Below are 16,558 nucleotides of genomic sequence, written 5' to 3' on the forward strand. Positions count from 1 at the left end.
TCCATGAAGCTTCCCTTTGCCCCAGAGTCCACCAAGGCGTTGCACTGATGGTGAGAGGTGGCCCACTGCAGTCTGAGCAGGAGGAGCGTCGATTCTCGGGAGGATTCACAAAAGGAAATGCCACCCATCAGGAACCTCCCTGCTACTGACTGGCTCTGATTTTTACAAGGCTCTTTACCGCAAAATGACCTGCTGCTCCACAATATAAGCACAGTCCCTGCGTTCTTCTATGCTCCTTCTCTTCCCAGGAGAGGCGAGCTCTGCCCACCTGCATGGGTTCGGAATCGAGTGAGGTACTGGCCGCATCGCATGGAGGGGTGGTGGAACGAGCCTCCATCACTGGAACCCGGTCTCTCGGTCTCAGACAATCTCGACGCTGCAGCCATGCGTCCACTCAAATGGCCAGGTCAGTCAACCCATCCAATGTTGTAGGTAAGTCCAGAGTGTATATCTCGTTCTGGATACGGTCAGCCAACCCATGCAGAAAGATGTCCCACTGTGCCTCGTTGTTCCAGCTGCACTCCGCTTCCAGCGTCCGGAACTCGATGGAGTAAGCTGCCACCGACATGTTGTGCTGCCATAGATCTGCCAACACCCTGGCTGCCTCTCTGCCAGACACAGCATGATCAAACACCTTCCTAAGTTCATTACTGAAGGTTTGGAACGAGTCCAGACACCGATGTCACTGCTCCATACTGCTGTTCCCCACAGCGCCGCTCGTCCTGACAGCAGCGTAATGACAAGTGCCACCTTGGATTCGTAAGTAGGAAATGATGATGGCTGCAGATTCAAGAACAGTGAACACTGAGTCAAAAATGCAAGACAACTCGACCGGTTGCCATGATCTGTTCATCCTGACGTTCAAACCGAATGTCGTTCCTCTTTAATATCTCTCGTACTTAGGTTACATTCGCTGGATCCATGAGGGTCAGATTGTTATGTCAGGGACAGAAACACTGGGTCCAGTTGGGAATGAAACAAGGTGTTTATTAAATGCAAAAGAGAACAAACAAGGCCACATGGCAGGTAGAAGTCTCTGGTCGGCAGTTCTTCCTTGGCAGCGCAGGGACTGCAGTGGGCAGAATCCTTGAAGACAGGAACCGAAAACAGGAAGCTACAATGGCGACACGCCAACTCGAGCAAACAATCCCAGGCACTAGCACTAGCGGCAGGAAGTCCAAACAAACTGGAACAGGAGGACTCTGCACGGAGCGAGACAAACAGAGAACCAGTAACAACGATCTGACAAAGGACAAGACAAACACAGGACTATAAGTAGACCCACAGAATAAGAAGCACCTGTCACTATCCGAGTCATTATCTGGTTTGGCTCGGTGTTCATCTTCAGTTCTCTCTTCACAGCAGTTCAGTCAGTGTACTGTTCGAGTAAAATGAGTTACTCCGGGATATTGGTTTGTTTGAACTCAGAGGGAGCGTCGGCCACATTAAAAAAAGTTACCAGCTTAAGTAATTTGTGGATTAATGGGTATTGGAGACGCGAACAGTTTAAAACCATAACGTTCGATTTGGTGAACTGTTTCATAATGATCCGATTACATCTAATGATTCATTCGCGAACCGGATATGACAAACTGCTTAGTTTTGAACTGTCTTACAACAGACACGGAAGAGAAGACAATACTGAATAAAGTTGTAGTTTTCGCTATTTTTGGACCAAAATGTATTTTCAATGCTTCAGAAAATTCTAACTGACCCTTTGATGTAACATGGACTACTTTGATGATGTTTTTCTTACCTTTCTATTTTTCAGAGTGTGAAATATAAATTCTCACAGAATGTAGCCTATTCATAACCAATATATTGAACCATCTCTTTGTTTTTCTAAATCCCAAACAGAGAAATCAGTAAAATATCCATCTATGAACATGTTTTATAGGCTATTTTAGATTTGGGAAATACACCAGAATAACACCAGAGTTTTGGGAGACATTATATTGTGTAGACTTTGTGATTTGCAATGCACAAACAAGAAGCAACAATATCTGCAGAGAAGGTTTGGCCATTCTCAAAACGTTAGTTTTGTGTTAAGGTATCTCTCCATTACAGACCATTCTGAAAGAAGAATTTATGCAAATGCGTATAAAAATGCTTTAAAAACTTTAACAGAGATGTCTAGAGGGTATTTAACAGGTCCGCCCCATATAAGATTTTTATTTACTAGTTTTCCATTTGTCAATATTCAACTAATCAGAGGTTTCTATAAAATTTACATCTATACTCCATAATAAACCTTAATATAGTCCATGCTCAAGCACATGCATTAAGTTTGCCACAAAGCACAGGCAGAAGTAGCCCAATGATTGTGAAAGAGACATTTTAATAATTTTTTAACAAACAAATGCCAGAAGAAATTCACAGTGCTGACTCTCTCCACATGGACACACCTTTAAAGAAAAATGCAACCTTCACAGATTACATAATGCTTTTGTCTTGAATTCATTTGTTTAAAAGACATTTCAAGCTTTCTGTAGATATATTTCTCATGTATGTGAGGCACCCCAATTTTAAGTTAATTAATTATCAAGAAAAAAATTCAAGTGATCGAGATGGCTCCTCCATGTAATTAATAATTAATAATAATAATTTATTACATTTATATAGCGTTTTTCTAGGCACTCTAAATGCGACGGCAGGCATATTGCGCCAGAACGCTCACCACACACCAGCTTACTGGTGGAGAGGAGACAGAGTGATGAAGCCAATCAGCAGATATGGGGATTGTTAGGAGGCCATGATGGTCAGAGGCCAATGGGCGAATTTAGTCAGGATGCAGAGGTCACACCTCCACTCTTTTCGAAAGACATCCTGGGATTTTTAATGACCACAGAGAGTCAGGACTTCGGTTTAATGTCTCATCCGAAAGACGGTGCTTGTTGACAGTGTAGTGTCCCCATCACTACACTGGGGCGCTAGGACCCACACAGACCACAGGGTGAGCACCCCCTGCTGGCCTCACTAGCACCTCTTCCAGCAGCAACCTAGTTTTCTCAGGAGGTCTCCCATCCAGGTACTGACCAGGCTCAGCCCTTCTTAGCTTCAGTGGGATGATATGGCTGCCGGCTGGTCGGCTGCCAGATGAAATTTACAGTGCTGACTCTCTCCACATGGACGCACCTTTAAAGAAAAATGCAACCTTCACAGATTACATAAGAATACATACATACATTAATGCATGCGCACTAATAATTTTAGCACAAACACTTGACTGCAGCCGTCAAATGTAACACATCAGTGAGGCAAAGTTGACGGATATTTGCGAAAATGTGGTTTGATGCGCTTGTTTGATAACTTGCGATTAAAGCACCACTCAGCGTTCAAAAGCTGCAAATGTGGCGGGGGCACGTGCGGCGGTAGAAACTACATTTTGGTTGGCCACCTACTGTATGCATCGTGAATGCACTGGTGAGAAGTGAGACACGGAGACTCAGAGGACAGAACAAAACAAAACACTGGTTACGAATTAGATGTACAAAACAAGTATTTGTAAAGAAAAATATTGGAGGATTTCTGTATAAGCCAAAAAAGACTCTTAAAACGGCATTCCCGGTTGAAGCTCTATTAATTTGTCAACATGTTTGATCAAGTCTTTGAACTAAATCAACTCAAAAGAGTGATTCATTTGCGAATGGGTCATTGTTCATACCCTAGAAGAAAAAAAAAACAGACAGAGTTTAATAGTAAAAATCTAATAGCATACTGCAGCTACATAAAAATGTCAGATATTGAATAAGGAAGGACTGCATGACATGTTGAAATGCATCCTATTTTATTAGCAAATTATTAAATGTAAATATTTTGTAAATCCATGTATTGAATTGGTTACCTTTTAATTCTATGATGCAATATTATTTTATAATAATATATCATATGATTCAATTAAAAAAATGCTTTTACATAAAATAATACATTATTACAATGCATATTTTTAGTTCTCTCAATTCTGTTTTAATACTATATTTGATGCAGATAATACTTTGGAAATATCAACCCTTGAATATTGCTCTTTTTCAGTTATGCTTGGAAAATATTCTGAAGTTACATATTATGGAAGAGCATGATGAGGGCTGTGAGACACGCATTTATACTTTTGAAGACCTCATAGAACTTCAAAATAAATTAATGCTAATATCGGGCAAAGGAGATCAGGGCCAGCGTGAAGTCAATCGATTTGCAGAGGTGACTTTACAGTTTTTATGTTTTTTATTCTGCTGTCTTTCACCTTGGTTGTTGTAATTATTACTGAACTTCTTTTCTGTTTCCAGGTCTTTGCCAGTGTACAGAGGTTGGCCTGTGCATTTATTGACTTGTTTGTTGCTGGAAATCCATTGTTCAGACTTTGGACGGCAACGGTCAACTGTAATAGTAAAGAAGCATGCATAATTATGGACCTCAATTTAGGAAGTGTTGTTAGTGTCATGATGGAAGGTGAAGTCACAGAACAGTTGCCAGAAGTCTGTCGGAAAATGGAGAGCTGTTTATGCTTCTGGAAGGCTTTTATGGATAAGCAGAGATCTCAGCATTATTATTTAAACTATTTTACTTCAGAACAGCTGGTCTACTTATGCAGTCAGCTCACCCAGAAAAACGGCACTGAATTGAAAGATCAAGTTCTTATAATGCTCTCCTTTATCAAACCTAATTGCTCCTTTTCAGATGTGACCCAAGCTTGGGACAGGCTTCAGTGTGAGGTTATCAAGAAGGACATTAGGCAAAATGATGACTTAGAATTTCAAACGTTTGCAGAAGTTCCCAGCATGATTAAACATGATTTGAATACTGATAATCCATGTGCATTGTTTGACAACTTGGCAAGTCAGTTGAGGCATGCTAATGGGTCAGAAAAGCTAGATGTGATTTGGAATGCTTACATGCGAGACATGAACAACTTCCTGCCAGATTGCCTTGATTTTAGAAGCCTTGGATATCTTCTTGAAATTTTAGCCAACAGCCCAAGTCAACATGAGAGTGATTCCAAACAGGATGAGAAAACAAGTAATATTCAGAGAAAACTGCCAAATGGAATGGCTACTGGAAAACCAAATCTGATTATCTGCCCTTTTGAAGAAATTCTAATAACATGTATTTCAATCTACATGAGAAGCATCAAAGAGCCTCTACCAACCTATGATGAAGTACTTCTCTGCAGTGGATCCACTCCATATGAAGAAGTGGAGCTTTTCCTCAGGCGTTGTCTCTCTGATGGCTATAGAGGAAATAAAATATACACAATGCTTTATGTGGACCAACTTACCTATGAAGTCAGCTACAAAGTGGAGCAGTTTTTTCACCAGCAAAATGCACAAAGCAGAAATGATTACAGACTGGTGTTGATCTGCAGCTCTAATAAGGAACATACGTACCTTCCCTCTGCTTTTAGTCAGTTTAGATCGCACTTGGTACCCCAAGAACCAATAATCAGTATTCAGAAATACCTTGTTAGGCATTTTACAGTCCCAGCTGACATATCCAGTGCTGCTGCTGTGTTCAAAAACAAACAGTTTGTGGGTGTTGTATTCTCTGAAAGGTCAGGAGTCGGTGAGTATAAATTTGACCAAATAAAAATAAATAAATGCATGAAAACTTAGTTTTCTGCGTATATGAATCGAAACATTTTTGCACTTCAATTTGTCAAATAAGTTAAATCTTTTGTGCGTTTTAGGGAAATCACTTTACATTAAACGAATGCATGAGAAATTAAAAAAGATCACCGATAAGCCTACACAGCTGAAGTGCATCCGGTTAACTGAGCCAAGAGTTGATGAAAATATCATCCTTAAGTCCTTGCTCAACAACTTCAAGAAACAGGAGCTTTCAGTTTATCATTTTGACATAACCACCATGGTAGCTACCTGTATTTAATTATTATTTTTTTATCAATTTGGTGAAGAAATAGAAATAATTTTTGTTGCCGTTTATTATTATTATTTTTTATACTTACAGGTGAAAACAGGACTTCATGAGTTCCTGTTTAGGCTGTTGATTCTTGGTTACCTCATAGACTCGGAAGGAAATATGTGGAAAAGGAATAATGAGCACTTGTATGTAATTGAGATACTAAGACCAGATTGCAGAACATCACAATATGACAGAAAAACTGTAAGTAAATATAAATTTGCTTAAACCATGTAGGATTATTTGCTTGCAAATTTCTTATGAATTTATTTGCCTTTTATGATAGGATGCTTTCATGGATGTGTTTCCAAGTGTTTACTGCCGTCCACCTAAAGAGGTCCTTGAGCTAGAAATGAGGATCCAGGAAGATCCGTCATTAGCGGAGGGTGATGATCCCCTCATGGATGACCAAGAGTTCCAAAGTGAGGCTTACCAGCGGCCTTATCAGTACCTGCAACGTTTCTACAATGGTGTTAATTTGGATACCTTCAGGTACCAAGGAGTTGAGGGCACTCATGTTGAATGTCTTCAGATGTTGTTTGTGTACTGCGGCATCGTAGACCCCTCTTGGGCGGAGTTGCGGAATTTTTCTTGGTTCCTAAACTTACAACTTAGGGATTGTGAGAGCTCCGTTTTCTGTGAAGTTTCTGTTATAGGTGACATTTTGTTGGGATTTAAACAATTTATTGTTGATTTCATGATTCTAATGGCAAAGGATTTTGCCACTCCTTCACTTAGCATCTCTGACCAGAGTCCAGGAAGACTGCAAAATGACCTTTCTTCTGCCAATGAAGAGGATCTGGCTCCCTTTAGGATAAGAAAACGATGGGAGTCGGAACCACATCCATATATTTTCTTCAATGATGACCATGAGTCAATGACATTCATTGGCTTTCATCTTCAGCCAAATGCTCAGAAAATGATTGATGCAATTGATCCATTAACAAAAAGAGTGATCAAGCAGAACATCATGACCAGAGAGCTCTATGAGGGCCTCAAACTACAGAGAGTTCCTTTTAATATAGATTTTGACCAGCTTCCACGACATGAGAAAATTGAGAGTCTTGCCAGAGTGTTGGGAATACAGTCTCCTACTGACCCAGATGAAACATATGAGCTTACCACAGACAACATGTTGAAAATTCTGGCAATTCACATGCGCTTCCGCTGCAGGATTCCTGTAATAATCATGGGTGAGACAGGATGTGGGAAGACCAGACTAATCAAATTTCTTTGTGAGATGCACAGAGGTGGAATTGCCACTGACAATATAAAATTAGTCAAGGTTCATGGGGGGACCAGTTCAGATATGATTTACACCAAAGTGAGAGAAGCAGAGGACATGGCGTTAAGAAACAAGCAGAACTATGGATTAGACTCTGTGTTGTTTTTTGATGAAGCAAACACAACAGAGGCCATTAGCAGCATTAAGGGAGTCCTCTGTGACAACACTGCTGAGGGAAAGGATTTGACAGATGACACTGGCTTGCAAATCATTGCTGCTTGCAACCCATACAGAAAACACACAGACATAATGATCAAGAGATTGGAGTCAGCTGGTTTGGGATACAGAATTCATGCTGAGGAAACGGATGAAAAACTTGGATCCATTCCACTTCGCCAGCTTGTGTACAGAGTGCATGCTTTACCACCTAGTATGATTCCACTAGTGTGGGACTTTGGACAACTTAGTGACCATACTGAGAAAATGTACATCAAGCAAATAGTTGAAAGGGTATTTCAAACCCATTCCATTGATTCAAACTGCATCACAACCATTACAGATGTTTTGTCAGCCTCACAGATGTATATGCGAACAAGACAGGATGAATGTAGTTTTGTGAGTCTGAGGGACGTAGAGCGTTGCATGGAAGTGTTTGGGTGGTTCTACATAAACCATGAAATGTTCCTCTCAGAGCTTGACAAGTTTGAGAGTGGAAAAACAAATGATAAACATCAGAGGGATACTGAAATAACAAACCCAATTCTATGGTCCTTAATTATGGCTATTGGTGTCTGTTACCATGCCTGCTTGGAGGATAAACAGAAATACAGAGAAAACATTTGCAGATACCTTCCAGAGGCCTACAGCCCAATGAAAGTGATGCAGGAGATCTCACTTATTCAGGATCTTTTCCTGAGTGGAGTTCCATTGGGTGAAACTATTGCCCGGAACAGTGCCTTAAAGGAAAATGTCTTCATGATGGTTATTTGCATTGAACTAAGAATACCTCTCTTTTTGGTTGGAAAACCTGGAAGCTCTAAGTCTTTGTCAAAAACTCTAGTTGCAGATGGCATGCAAGGCCAAGCTGCTCATTCGGATTTGTTTAAACGGCTAAAGCAAATTCATCTTGTTTCCTTCCAGTGCAGTCCTCACTCTACACCAGATGGTATCATCAGTACATTCAAGCAGTCTGCCCGTTTTCAGAAAGACAAGAATCTGTCAGAGTATGTCTCAGTGGTAGTGCTAGATGAGATAGGCTTGGCGGAAGATTCCAAGAAAATGCCCCTGAAAACTTTACATCCATTGTTGGAAGAGGGATGCATAGATGACCAGCCAGAACCACACAAGAAGGTTGGATTCATCGGTATCTCAAACTGGGCTTTGGATCCAGCCAAGATGAATAGAGGGATATTTGTTTCACGTGGTGATCCTGATGAAAGGGAATTGATTGAGACTGCTGAAGGAATATGTTCCTCAGATCCCATGATCCTTGGGAGGGTAAGAAATGACTTTGAGCCATTTGCCAATTCTTACCTGCACATCTGTAATGAACAGGGCAGAGGTTTCTTTGGTTTGCGAGACTATTACAGTTTGATAAAAATGATATTTGCGGTTGCCAAAGTTTCAGAACAGAGGAACAAGCCTAGTGCAGAACAGATTGTGAAAGCTGTGCTGAGGAACTTCAGTGGCAAGGATAATGTGGATGCTGTTGCAGTTTTCACCAGCAGACTACATATCAAACCCAAACTTGAGGATATCAGTCCCTTTGAGCTTGTAAGAGAGAACATCACAGACATTGGTCAAGATGAGGAATGCAGATACCTGCTGGTTCTGACCAAAAACTATGCAGCCCTTCAAATTCTTCAGCATATGTTTTTTTCAGACCTGCGGCAACCAGAGATTATCTTTGGTTCAAGCTTTCCAAAAGACCAGGAGTATACTCAAATATGCCGCAATATTAACCGTGTGAAGATCTGTATGGAAACCGGTCAAACCGTTGTGCTTCTGAACTTGCAGAATTTGTATGAAAGCTTGTATGATGCTCTCAACCAATATTATGTTTGGCTCGGAGGTCAGAAATATGTGGATTTGGGGCTTGGAACTCACAGAGTCAAATGCAGAGTGCACAGAGATTTCAGGCTCATTGTCATTGAGGAGAAGGATGTTGTGTACAAGCAGTTTCCCATTCCACTGATCAACAGGCTGGAGAAACATTATCTTGACATCAATACCATACTCAAAAGTGAGCAAAAGGACCTTGCTGAGAAGCTGGAGCAGTGGGTTTCATGCTTCATTGAAGCTAAAAGCTATCACTCAATTGCTTCCCAAACATGCTGCTACTGTCCTGCTGATGCTTTCATTGGCTTCCACTCAGACACCTGTGCCTCTGTTGTCCTGCAAGTTACAGAGCAGCTCAAAGGGCAGATTTCAGATGATTCGAAGAGGATCTTAGATGAGGCTAAATTGATCCTATTGAACTGTGCTACACCAGATGCAGTGGTTAGGCTAGACTGCACTTCCTTCTCCAAAGTAGAAACTGAGAACTTGTCAAGGGTGTACTTTGAAGACCAGAAGCATAGCTCACTTGCTGACTTCATCCTTTCTCAAATACAGCAAGCAGGGCCTAGCCATGCCTTTTTCACAGAGGTAAACATATTGTATTTTAAAAATGTTGAGTATTTAACATTTCTATCTTTGCAAGTTGTGCACAAAATTGTTTCTTGCTATCTTTTTGTATCCTATAGGTAACTACATTCTCAAGGCTTCTGACCGCAACAGAAACTGAACAGCTACAGAACATAGTTCAAAACATTGAGCTCCTCTCACTACAGCAGTTTGATATGGAAACCTCATTTCTCAAGACAATCAGGTATTGTGCTTAAGACATCACTTCATATCACAACAACAAACGCATATTTTTTATTTATTTAATTACATTTTCTTTGTACAGGAATTATTTGGAAAACACCACTGGAGATAAGATACTTATCATTCAAACCAATTTTGATGAAAGCACCCAAAGTTTAAATTTCATTGCATCTGCAAAGTGAGTTAAATGTGTGTGGGGGGGAGGGGGTACTTGGGTTTTTACTTTTTGAGCAAAATGAACTTTGTGGCCAAATGTACTTTTACACTTCTTTATTTTTTAAATCCAATGAAATCAGCATTATTTTATATACTTCCAGATATTCTTGTCTCAATGAAATCAACAAATACAGGGAAGAGTCAAATGGAAAGATTTTTGTGTATTTCATCACTAAGCTACCCAGAATGGATGGTGGAACTTCCTATGTTGGATTTCATGGTGGTAAGAAAACTGATTATTTGAATCACTGACCAACATTATGTTTGTTTTAGACAAAATCTCAATAAATATTCATCTTTTTTAGGCCCTTGGATGTCAGTTCACATTGATGACCTGAGGACATCGAAAGACATTATTTCTGATATAAAAGCCTTGCAGTGTCTGACCATCAGCCAGTTGTTTGAAGATAAAGCAGAGAAAACAGATGAGCCTGAAGGTGATGTTGGGTTATTTTCAGAATATTGAAAGTTGTCTTTAAAGAAGTGATCAGTGTGCTCAAAATATTTAAAAAAAAATGTATTGATTGCAGATATGGAGGTTGAAGACATGCAAACAGAAGAAGGGAAGATGGAACCGGCAGACAATACTGTGGGTCACAACCTCAACAACAGCAATATATTTTAAGTATATTTTTGAACTGTCTTCACCCTGTTGAGTTTAATAAGCTTCAGAATATAGTTCTGTTTCTGATGCTCTATAGGGCTGGGAGAATGTTTTAGACACCAATGTGCTGGTTCGTAGCTGTGTTCAGAGTGCAGTTGGCATGCTAAGAGATCAGACAGAGGCAGGCAACCGCAGCACCAAGAGAGTAGAGATTCTTCTAATGCTCTTGGATGACAATGAGAGTCCACAAGGTGAGACTTATCCCTCTTTCTGTTAGTTTTTTTTTAATAGACTTTATTTGCCAAATTGCATGTGGTCACTGAAATGTATATATTTATTTCACTCAGCTGAATTTATCAAAGCTTTAAAGAAACGGCTTCATTCTCTATTGATGGCTGTCGATGAAAGCACAATCTCTGCCAAGAGCTGGGTCTTCAAGGAAGCACTAAATACTGATGCATTGCAAGAGGGGGGGACTTTTAGGTAAGTGAATGAGAGAAGGTGTAAAGTTCATAAAGGTCTTGAATTGTATCTTTGTGAAACTATAAGCTATACTTAAAACAACTCTACTTGTTCATTTATGTATTTTAGACATGCTCTTTGGAGACGAGTTCAAGCAGTAGTAACTCCATTTTTGGCACAAATTGTTTCAATTATTGACCGTGACTGCAACCTAGACCTCTTGCTGGACAGAAACTCTGATGAAGCCTTGAGGAAATTGTGGCTGGACATTTTTGGAGATGTCGAGTTACTGAATGTTGCTTACACAAGCCTAGACAACAGGTGAGTAATTTATTTGATATAAAGATATATTGTGTAAGCCTTTGGGCCCAAACATGCTTCTAGCTACAAGATTGATTTTTGATCATTCCACAATGTGTCGGACAGCAGTTCACAATGCAATGTATAAATCTGCAGCAGAGCTAAATAGCATTTACTTTCAGTACAGTCGCTGTCATTTTAAAGCAGTAGTTGAAAACAGAATTCTTCTGAGCAAGTTAGTTAAAGTCAGCTTCTTTATAGCTAGCTACCTAAATGATAACATTAACAACATAAGACAAAATGTTTGAACACATTCAAAGCAAGAAAACATTTTAAACATGTAAACATGACTGAACACTGTCAATGTGCATTGTACATTTCTTGGCTTTAAAGTAATGTTGTTGTAACTAAAAAAAGAAACATTTGGTCTTTAACAGCTCAGAGAAGACAATCTTGGTTCAGAACTACATTGGAGTTGACAGCAATGAGGGTTGCACCATGCCTTTCAGCTGGAGAATTAAAGATTACCTAGAGGAACTCTGGGTACATGCTTTTCAGCAAGAAGGTATATTGACTTAATTGTTATCCTTGCTGTTTGTTGTTGTTGTTGTTTCAGCAATCACACTTACATCAGTGTGGATTCTCTCTTTAGAGCAGGTTTTTTTTTTTTTTTTTTTTTTTTTTTACAGTTCTAGGGAAAACAAACAATATATCTCAATGCTTTTCTTCAACAGGACACTCTCTAGATCAATTTGAAGAGTTTTTATGGAAGATCCCCTTGGGCAGGTACATCTCCGAAGCAACCCAAGAGATGCAGAAGGAGTTTTTCCACAGGTATCTCCAGGATTTCATCTCCATGACCATGAAGGTAACATCAGTGGTGAATCTCAAGGTGAGGGTCAGTCTCTTCCAGAGATAGATTTCTATACATCATCTGCACATCCAAGGACATATACTTCTCGTTCTTGTGTTGATATGTTTGTATATCTGTTTTTAGCTCTTATGTGGAGCCCTTACCTGTGGTGTAAATGAGCTTAGAGGTAGTCAGGTAATCCATGAGAGAGAAGTCATTTCTCTGCCGTGGGTTCATGCTGCCTACCATCACTTCAAGAACCGAATACAGAACCTCTACAGGATGATCTGTATAGAGCCTCAGATTGCTCAGGGGCTTCTAGATAACACATATGCCAGAGAAGGAACAGAACTGGTAAGTGCTTTCATAATTTGTATTACATGGATTGGAATATGTATGTTTTACTTTGGTTACTTCTCTGACAGTCTTTTTGATTCTCAGGTGTTAGATGTGTACACTGCAGTGGCCTGTATTGAATGCCTGGAGTCCCAGTCTCTAGATGAAGATGGTCAAAGTCTGGCCTGGCTTAGACGGGTTAAAAAGCTACAGGTGCCAATTGAGCTGGTCTGCTGTGAGGAGAGTCGACGCCACTATGGAGAGAAAAGCAAACAGATTGTCACCCACATCCAGTGAGTTATTAGCTCTAAAATATATTGTCTTATGAGAAACGTACATGTTTGTACATGTTCTTTGTATGTTGTGTTACATTCCTACATGATAGCACCTACAGTTTGGGGATATAAGCCATTCTTCAGTCTGTTTGTGTTGGTATTGGCTTTATACCTCTTAAGATACTGTAAATCAGTGGTTATTGTCATTTTTGATTCGAGATTCCCCATTAACTGTAACCATTTTAATTTTAATAAGTTGATTTGACTATCCTTATAACTACCTAGAAATACACTTAAAAGCCCCATTCCTCTGTTAGAGAGCCAGTGCTTTAGATTGTATTGCACTGATATAATTATTTACAGTTCATTTAATGAAGAAGCAGGTCATCTAAATAAATTTTCTTTACTATAGACATGGCTGGCGTCGCATATACTCTCTGGCCTTGTTTGTGGAGCACATGCTACTGGGTGTCGAGGATGTGCATTCGAACCTCAGGCCACTGGTTCTTGAACACACTCGACGCTTAGCACAAGTGAGTCAGCTTTCAGTCCTTACTTGAAAATAGCTTCTTAAACAATTTCATTTCTGCTTATCAAAACTCATCTCTTCGCTGAAGGTCCTGGAGCAGGACTCAGACCTCAAAAACAAGCAACCGTTTGAGGCAGTGGTCACCATTCTCAAAGCTTGCAAAAATAAAGCGTCTCAGAGCATTTTTAGGTAAGTTTTTAAGTCAGGTTTTTAGGTAAAGGTTTGTTATTAATTATACTTACTGAAGGTTTCGTAAGAGGCTACTATTGAATACTGGTGATTTGTCCCCAGGTTTGGTAGTCAGCTTTGTCCAGTGTGCATGGGAGACCCACAGGACGCTTTGAGTCTGCCCTGTGACCACATTTACTGCATGACTTGTATCAAACAGTGGCTGGTGCCTGGCCAGATGCTCTGTCCTCTGTGTCGCTATGAAGTGCCTGATGACTTTGAGCTCAAGCCCTCTGACACAATACAGTAAATAGACTAATTGTCTGAACTGAACAGTTTTGCTTTGTCTCTGTTTGCCTCTGTTAGTCTAAAAGATTGTGTGCTTATTTTGGTCTTTAGGGGTCAAATCAGTCAAAATGCATTGTTCAGAAAACGATGCAATGCTTTCTTCATTGATCTGGTGTCCACTATGTGCTTCAAGGACAGCACTCCTCCCAGCATGGACATCATCCACCATCTGTTGTCCCTCCTGATGGTAGAGGCCCACTCGCTCCCTCAGATTAGAGGTATATGTCAGTCTGTACAGTATATGTGTGAAAGTCTAGAAAATGATTAGAATAGTTAAACGACCAGAACATTGTTCTTCATTCTCACAGGACAAGACTGCAAGTTCTTGACTAAGGCTCTTTCTCCCTTCGATGACTCTGTGGATAAAAATCCAGTGGTGCGTTCAGTGGTGCTGAAACTCCTGCTCAAGTACAGGTGAGTGCAGGGCTTTTAACAGCTCACAGCACACTCCTCTTACACATCCTAATAGTTTTTGTCTTATCCTTTTTTAGCTTTGATGACGTGAAGCACTATCTTCAGCAGCATCTGACAGAAGTTGAGCAAAGCAACATCATTCAGGAGACTGATAAGACTGAGCTTTATTCCTTGTACATAAATACTTTGGAGGTGTGTATATCAACTCATGTTCACTCTACAGTTACAAACGTCCTACTGCTTAATACATATATGTGACCCTGGACCACAAAAGCAGTCTTAAGTCTCTGCGGCATATTTGTAGCAATAGCCAAAAAAATATTGTATAGGTCAAAATTATACATTTTTCTTTTATGCCAAAAATTTTTAGGATATTAATAAAGATCATGTTCCATGAAGATATTTTGTAAATTTCCTACCGTAAATATATAAAAACTTAATTTTTGATTTGTAATATGTATTGCTAAGAATTCATTTGGACAATTTTAAGGGCGATTTTCTCACTATTTAGATTTTCTTAAACTGTTAGATTCCAGATTTTCAAATAGTTGTATTTGGGTCACATATAACCATAATTTAACAAGCAGAATAATACAGCATCATACATCAAGTCAGCTGTCACTTTATTTTGAAATTTTTAGGAATGTTACATTTTATAAATTCAGGTCCATAGGGGGTATATATCCTTTAGATTTTAGATCAGGCTGTATACATTTTGAAAAAGAATTTTGCAGCCATTAATTAAATTAGGTTAGTCCATAAATTAGGTTAGTCCATTTAGCTGCAACAGTGCCACATCCAGCTGCATGTCCCCTGACTGTAGTGTCTTACTGACAGTGTTCACAAATAAGGAATTCAAAGATTTGCAGGGAATTTGCTTTTTTAATTTTAGGGTCACACAGTCCTCTGCCACTTAAAGCAAAGCTTCTCTAATATCATTGTTTGATAGCATATTGATTTTAAACTCTCTACGTGACCTTGTTTCAGGACTTTCACTTTAAGTTAGGGATGTAACGATTCACTCAACTCACGATTCGATTCACGATTTTGATTTCGCAATTCGATTCAATTCATGATTTTAATTTTTAAACAAAATGATATTTAAGACAAATAATGAATTAAATTTGTCGTTTGATTGAGCGGATAAAATGCTGTACATTTCTTTGATTGAGATTATAATATAACTATAATATACTAATATAGCACTTGCATATTATTGCTCTTTTGCTCTTTTTAAAACAAGCCCCAAAACAAATAAAATAAATATCTTCATATAAACAAAATAAGGCTTTGTCTGCGTAACCACTGCATTTGAATTATGATCCAAACAAAGATGCTGCATACATGCAACATGAGCAGTTTTTAATCAAAATTAGATTGTATAATTAATAAATTTGGAAGCAAAAACAGAATGGTTTGACTTGAGTTTTGTGAAACTATACATAAAAATATCTGCATGAAACAGCAGACGAGCTGAATGAGATGCAGATTCACTCTCTGCCAGCAGGTGGCGCTTAAATAGTTTTTCATTGATTTCTTCTGTAAACGAAGCAGCACTGCACTTGAAGTTTAATGAAGTTTAATATGCATTATACAGAGGCAAGATGAAAAGAAAAAATACCATCTAAACTTTTCTAAAGACAGTAAGCTCCCCTCAGACATGCATTCATATAAACTCCTACACCTAAACAAACTCGTTTTAAATCGCAACATGAAAGAGGGATCATGCAAAACGTTCCATCAACAATTTATTTATTGATTTAAACATATGCCACAAATAATAATAATAATAATAACAGAAGTTTAGGGATAAGAGAAAACAAAGAAACATACAAACAGCTATAACAGAATTGACGCTACATGTGTAAGGAAAAACATATGAAAGAGACACTCCGGAGGAGTATTTCCCCAGAGAGTGCCTGCTCCAAACAACGCACAGCACTCTCATATATTCTAACTAAATATCAATTAACAATGAGAAAACCAATCAGGAACTCCCATGGTCAGCACCAATGGAATCAGGGGGAGGAGACTCAGGCTCGTCACA

At 39.3% G+C, this 16,558-nt stretch overlaps 1 protein-coding gene across 1 annotated transcript in view; it reads left to right on the forward strand.

The window, feature by feature from the left end:
* The window catches only part of LOC127952308 (E3 ubiquitin-protein ligase rnf213-alpha), a 129,605-nt gene that overhangs the window by 71,156 nt on the left and 41,891 nt on the right, over nucleotides 1-16,558 (forward strand). The window contains exons 23-45 of the mRNA XM_052550693.1: nucleotides 4,033-4,197; nucleotides 4,284-5,556; nucleotides 5,681-5,862; nucleotides 5,962-6,117; nucleotides 6,200-9,784; nucleotides 9,883-10,007; nucleotides 10,089-10,184; nucleotides 10,324-10,445; nucleotides 10,528-10,659; nucleotides 10,753-10,811; nucleotides 10,924-11,077; nucleotides 11,174-11,309; nucleotides 11,418-11,609; nucleotides 12,026-12,153; nucleotides 12,323-12,480; nucleotides 12,586-12,795; nucleotides 12,883-13,070; nucleotides 13,465-13,585; nucleotides 13,670-13,770; nucleotides 13,873-14,055; nucleotides 14,149-14,315; nucleotides 14,406-14,511; nucleotides 14,589-14,703. Coding sequence (XP_052406653.1) covers nucleotides 4,033-4,197; nucleotides 4,284-5,556; nucleotides 5,681-5,862; nucleotides 5,962-6,117; nucleotides 6,200-9,784; nucleotides 9,883-10,007; nucleotides 10,089-10,184; nucleotides 10,324-10,445; nucleotides 10,528-10,659; nucleotides 10,753-10,811; nucleotides 10,924-11,077; nucleotides 11,174-11,309; nucleotides 11,418-11,609; nucleotides 12,026-12,153; nucleotides 12,323-12,480; nucleotides 12,586-12,795; nucleotides 12,883-13,070; nucleotides 13,465-13,585; nucleotides 13,670-13,770; nucleotides 13,873-14,055; nucleotides 14,149-14,315; nucleotides 14,406-14,511; nucleotides 14,589-14,703 — 7,854 coding nt within the window. The remainder of the gene's footprint in view (nucleotides 1-4,032; nucleotides 4,198-4,283; nucleotides 5,557-5,680; nucleotides 5,863-5,961; nucleotides 6,118-6,199; nucleotides 9,785-9,882; nucleotides 10,008-10,088; nucleotides 10,185-10,323; nucleotides 10,446-10,527; nucleotides 10,660-10,752; nucleotides 10,812-10,923; nucleotides 11,078-11,173; nucleotides 11,310-11,417; nucleotides 11,610-12,025; nucleotides 12,154-12,322; nucleotides 12,481-12,585; nucleotides 12,796-12,882; nucleotides 13,071-13,464; nucleotides 13,586-13,669; nucleotides 13,771-13,872; nucleotides 14,056-14,148; nucleotides 14,316-14,405; nucleotides 14,512-14,588; nucleotides 14,704-16,558) is intronic.

The sequence above is a fragment of the Carassius gibelio genome, chromosome B3 (assembly GCF_023724105.1).
Source record: "Carassius gibelio isolate Cgi1373 ecotype wild population from Czech Republic chromosome B3, carGib1.2-hapl.c, whole genome shotgun sequence".
Classification (NCBI taxonomy): Eukaryota; Metazoa; Chordata; class Actinopteri; order Cypriniformes; family Cyprinidae; genus Carassius; species Carassius gibelio.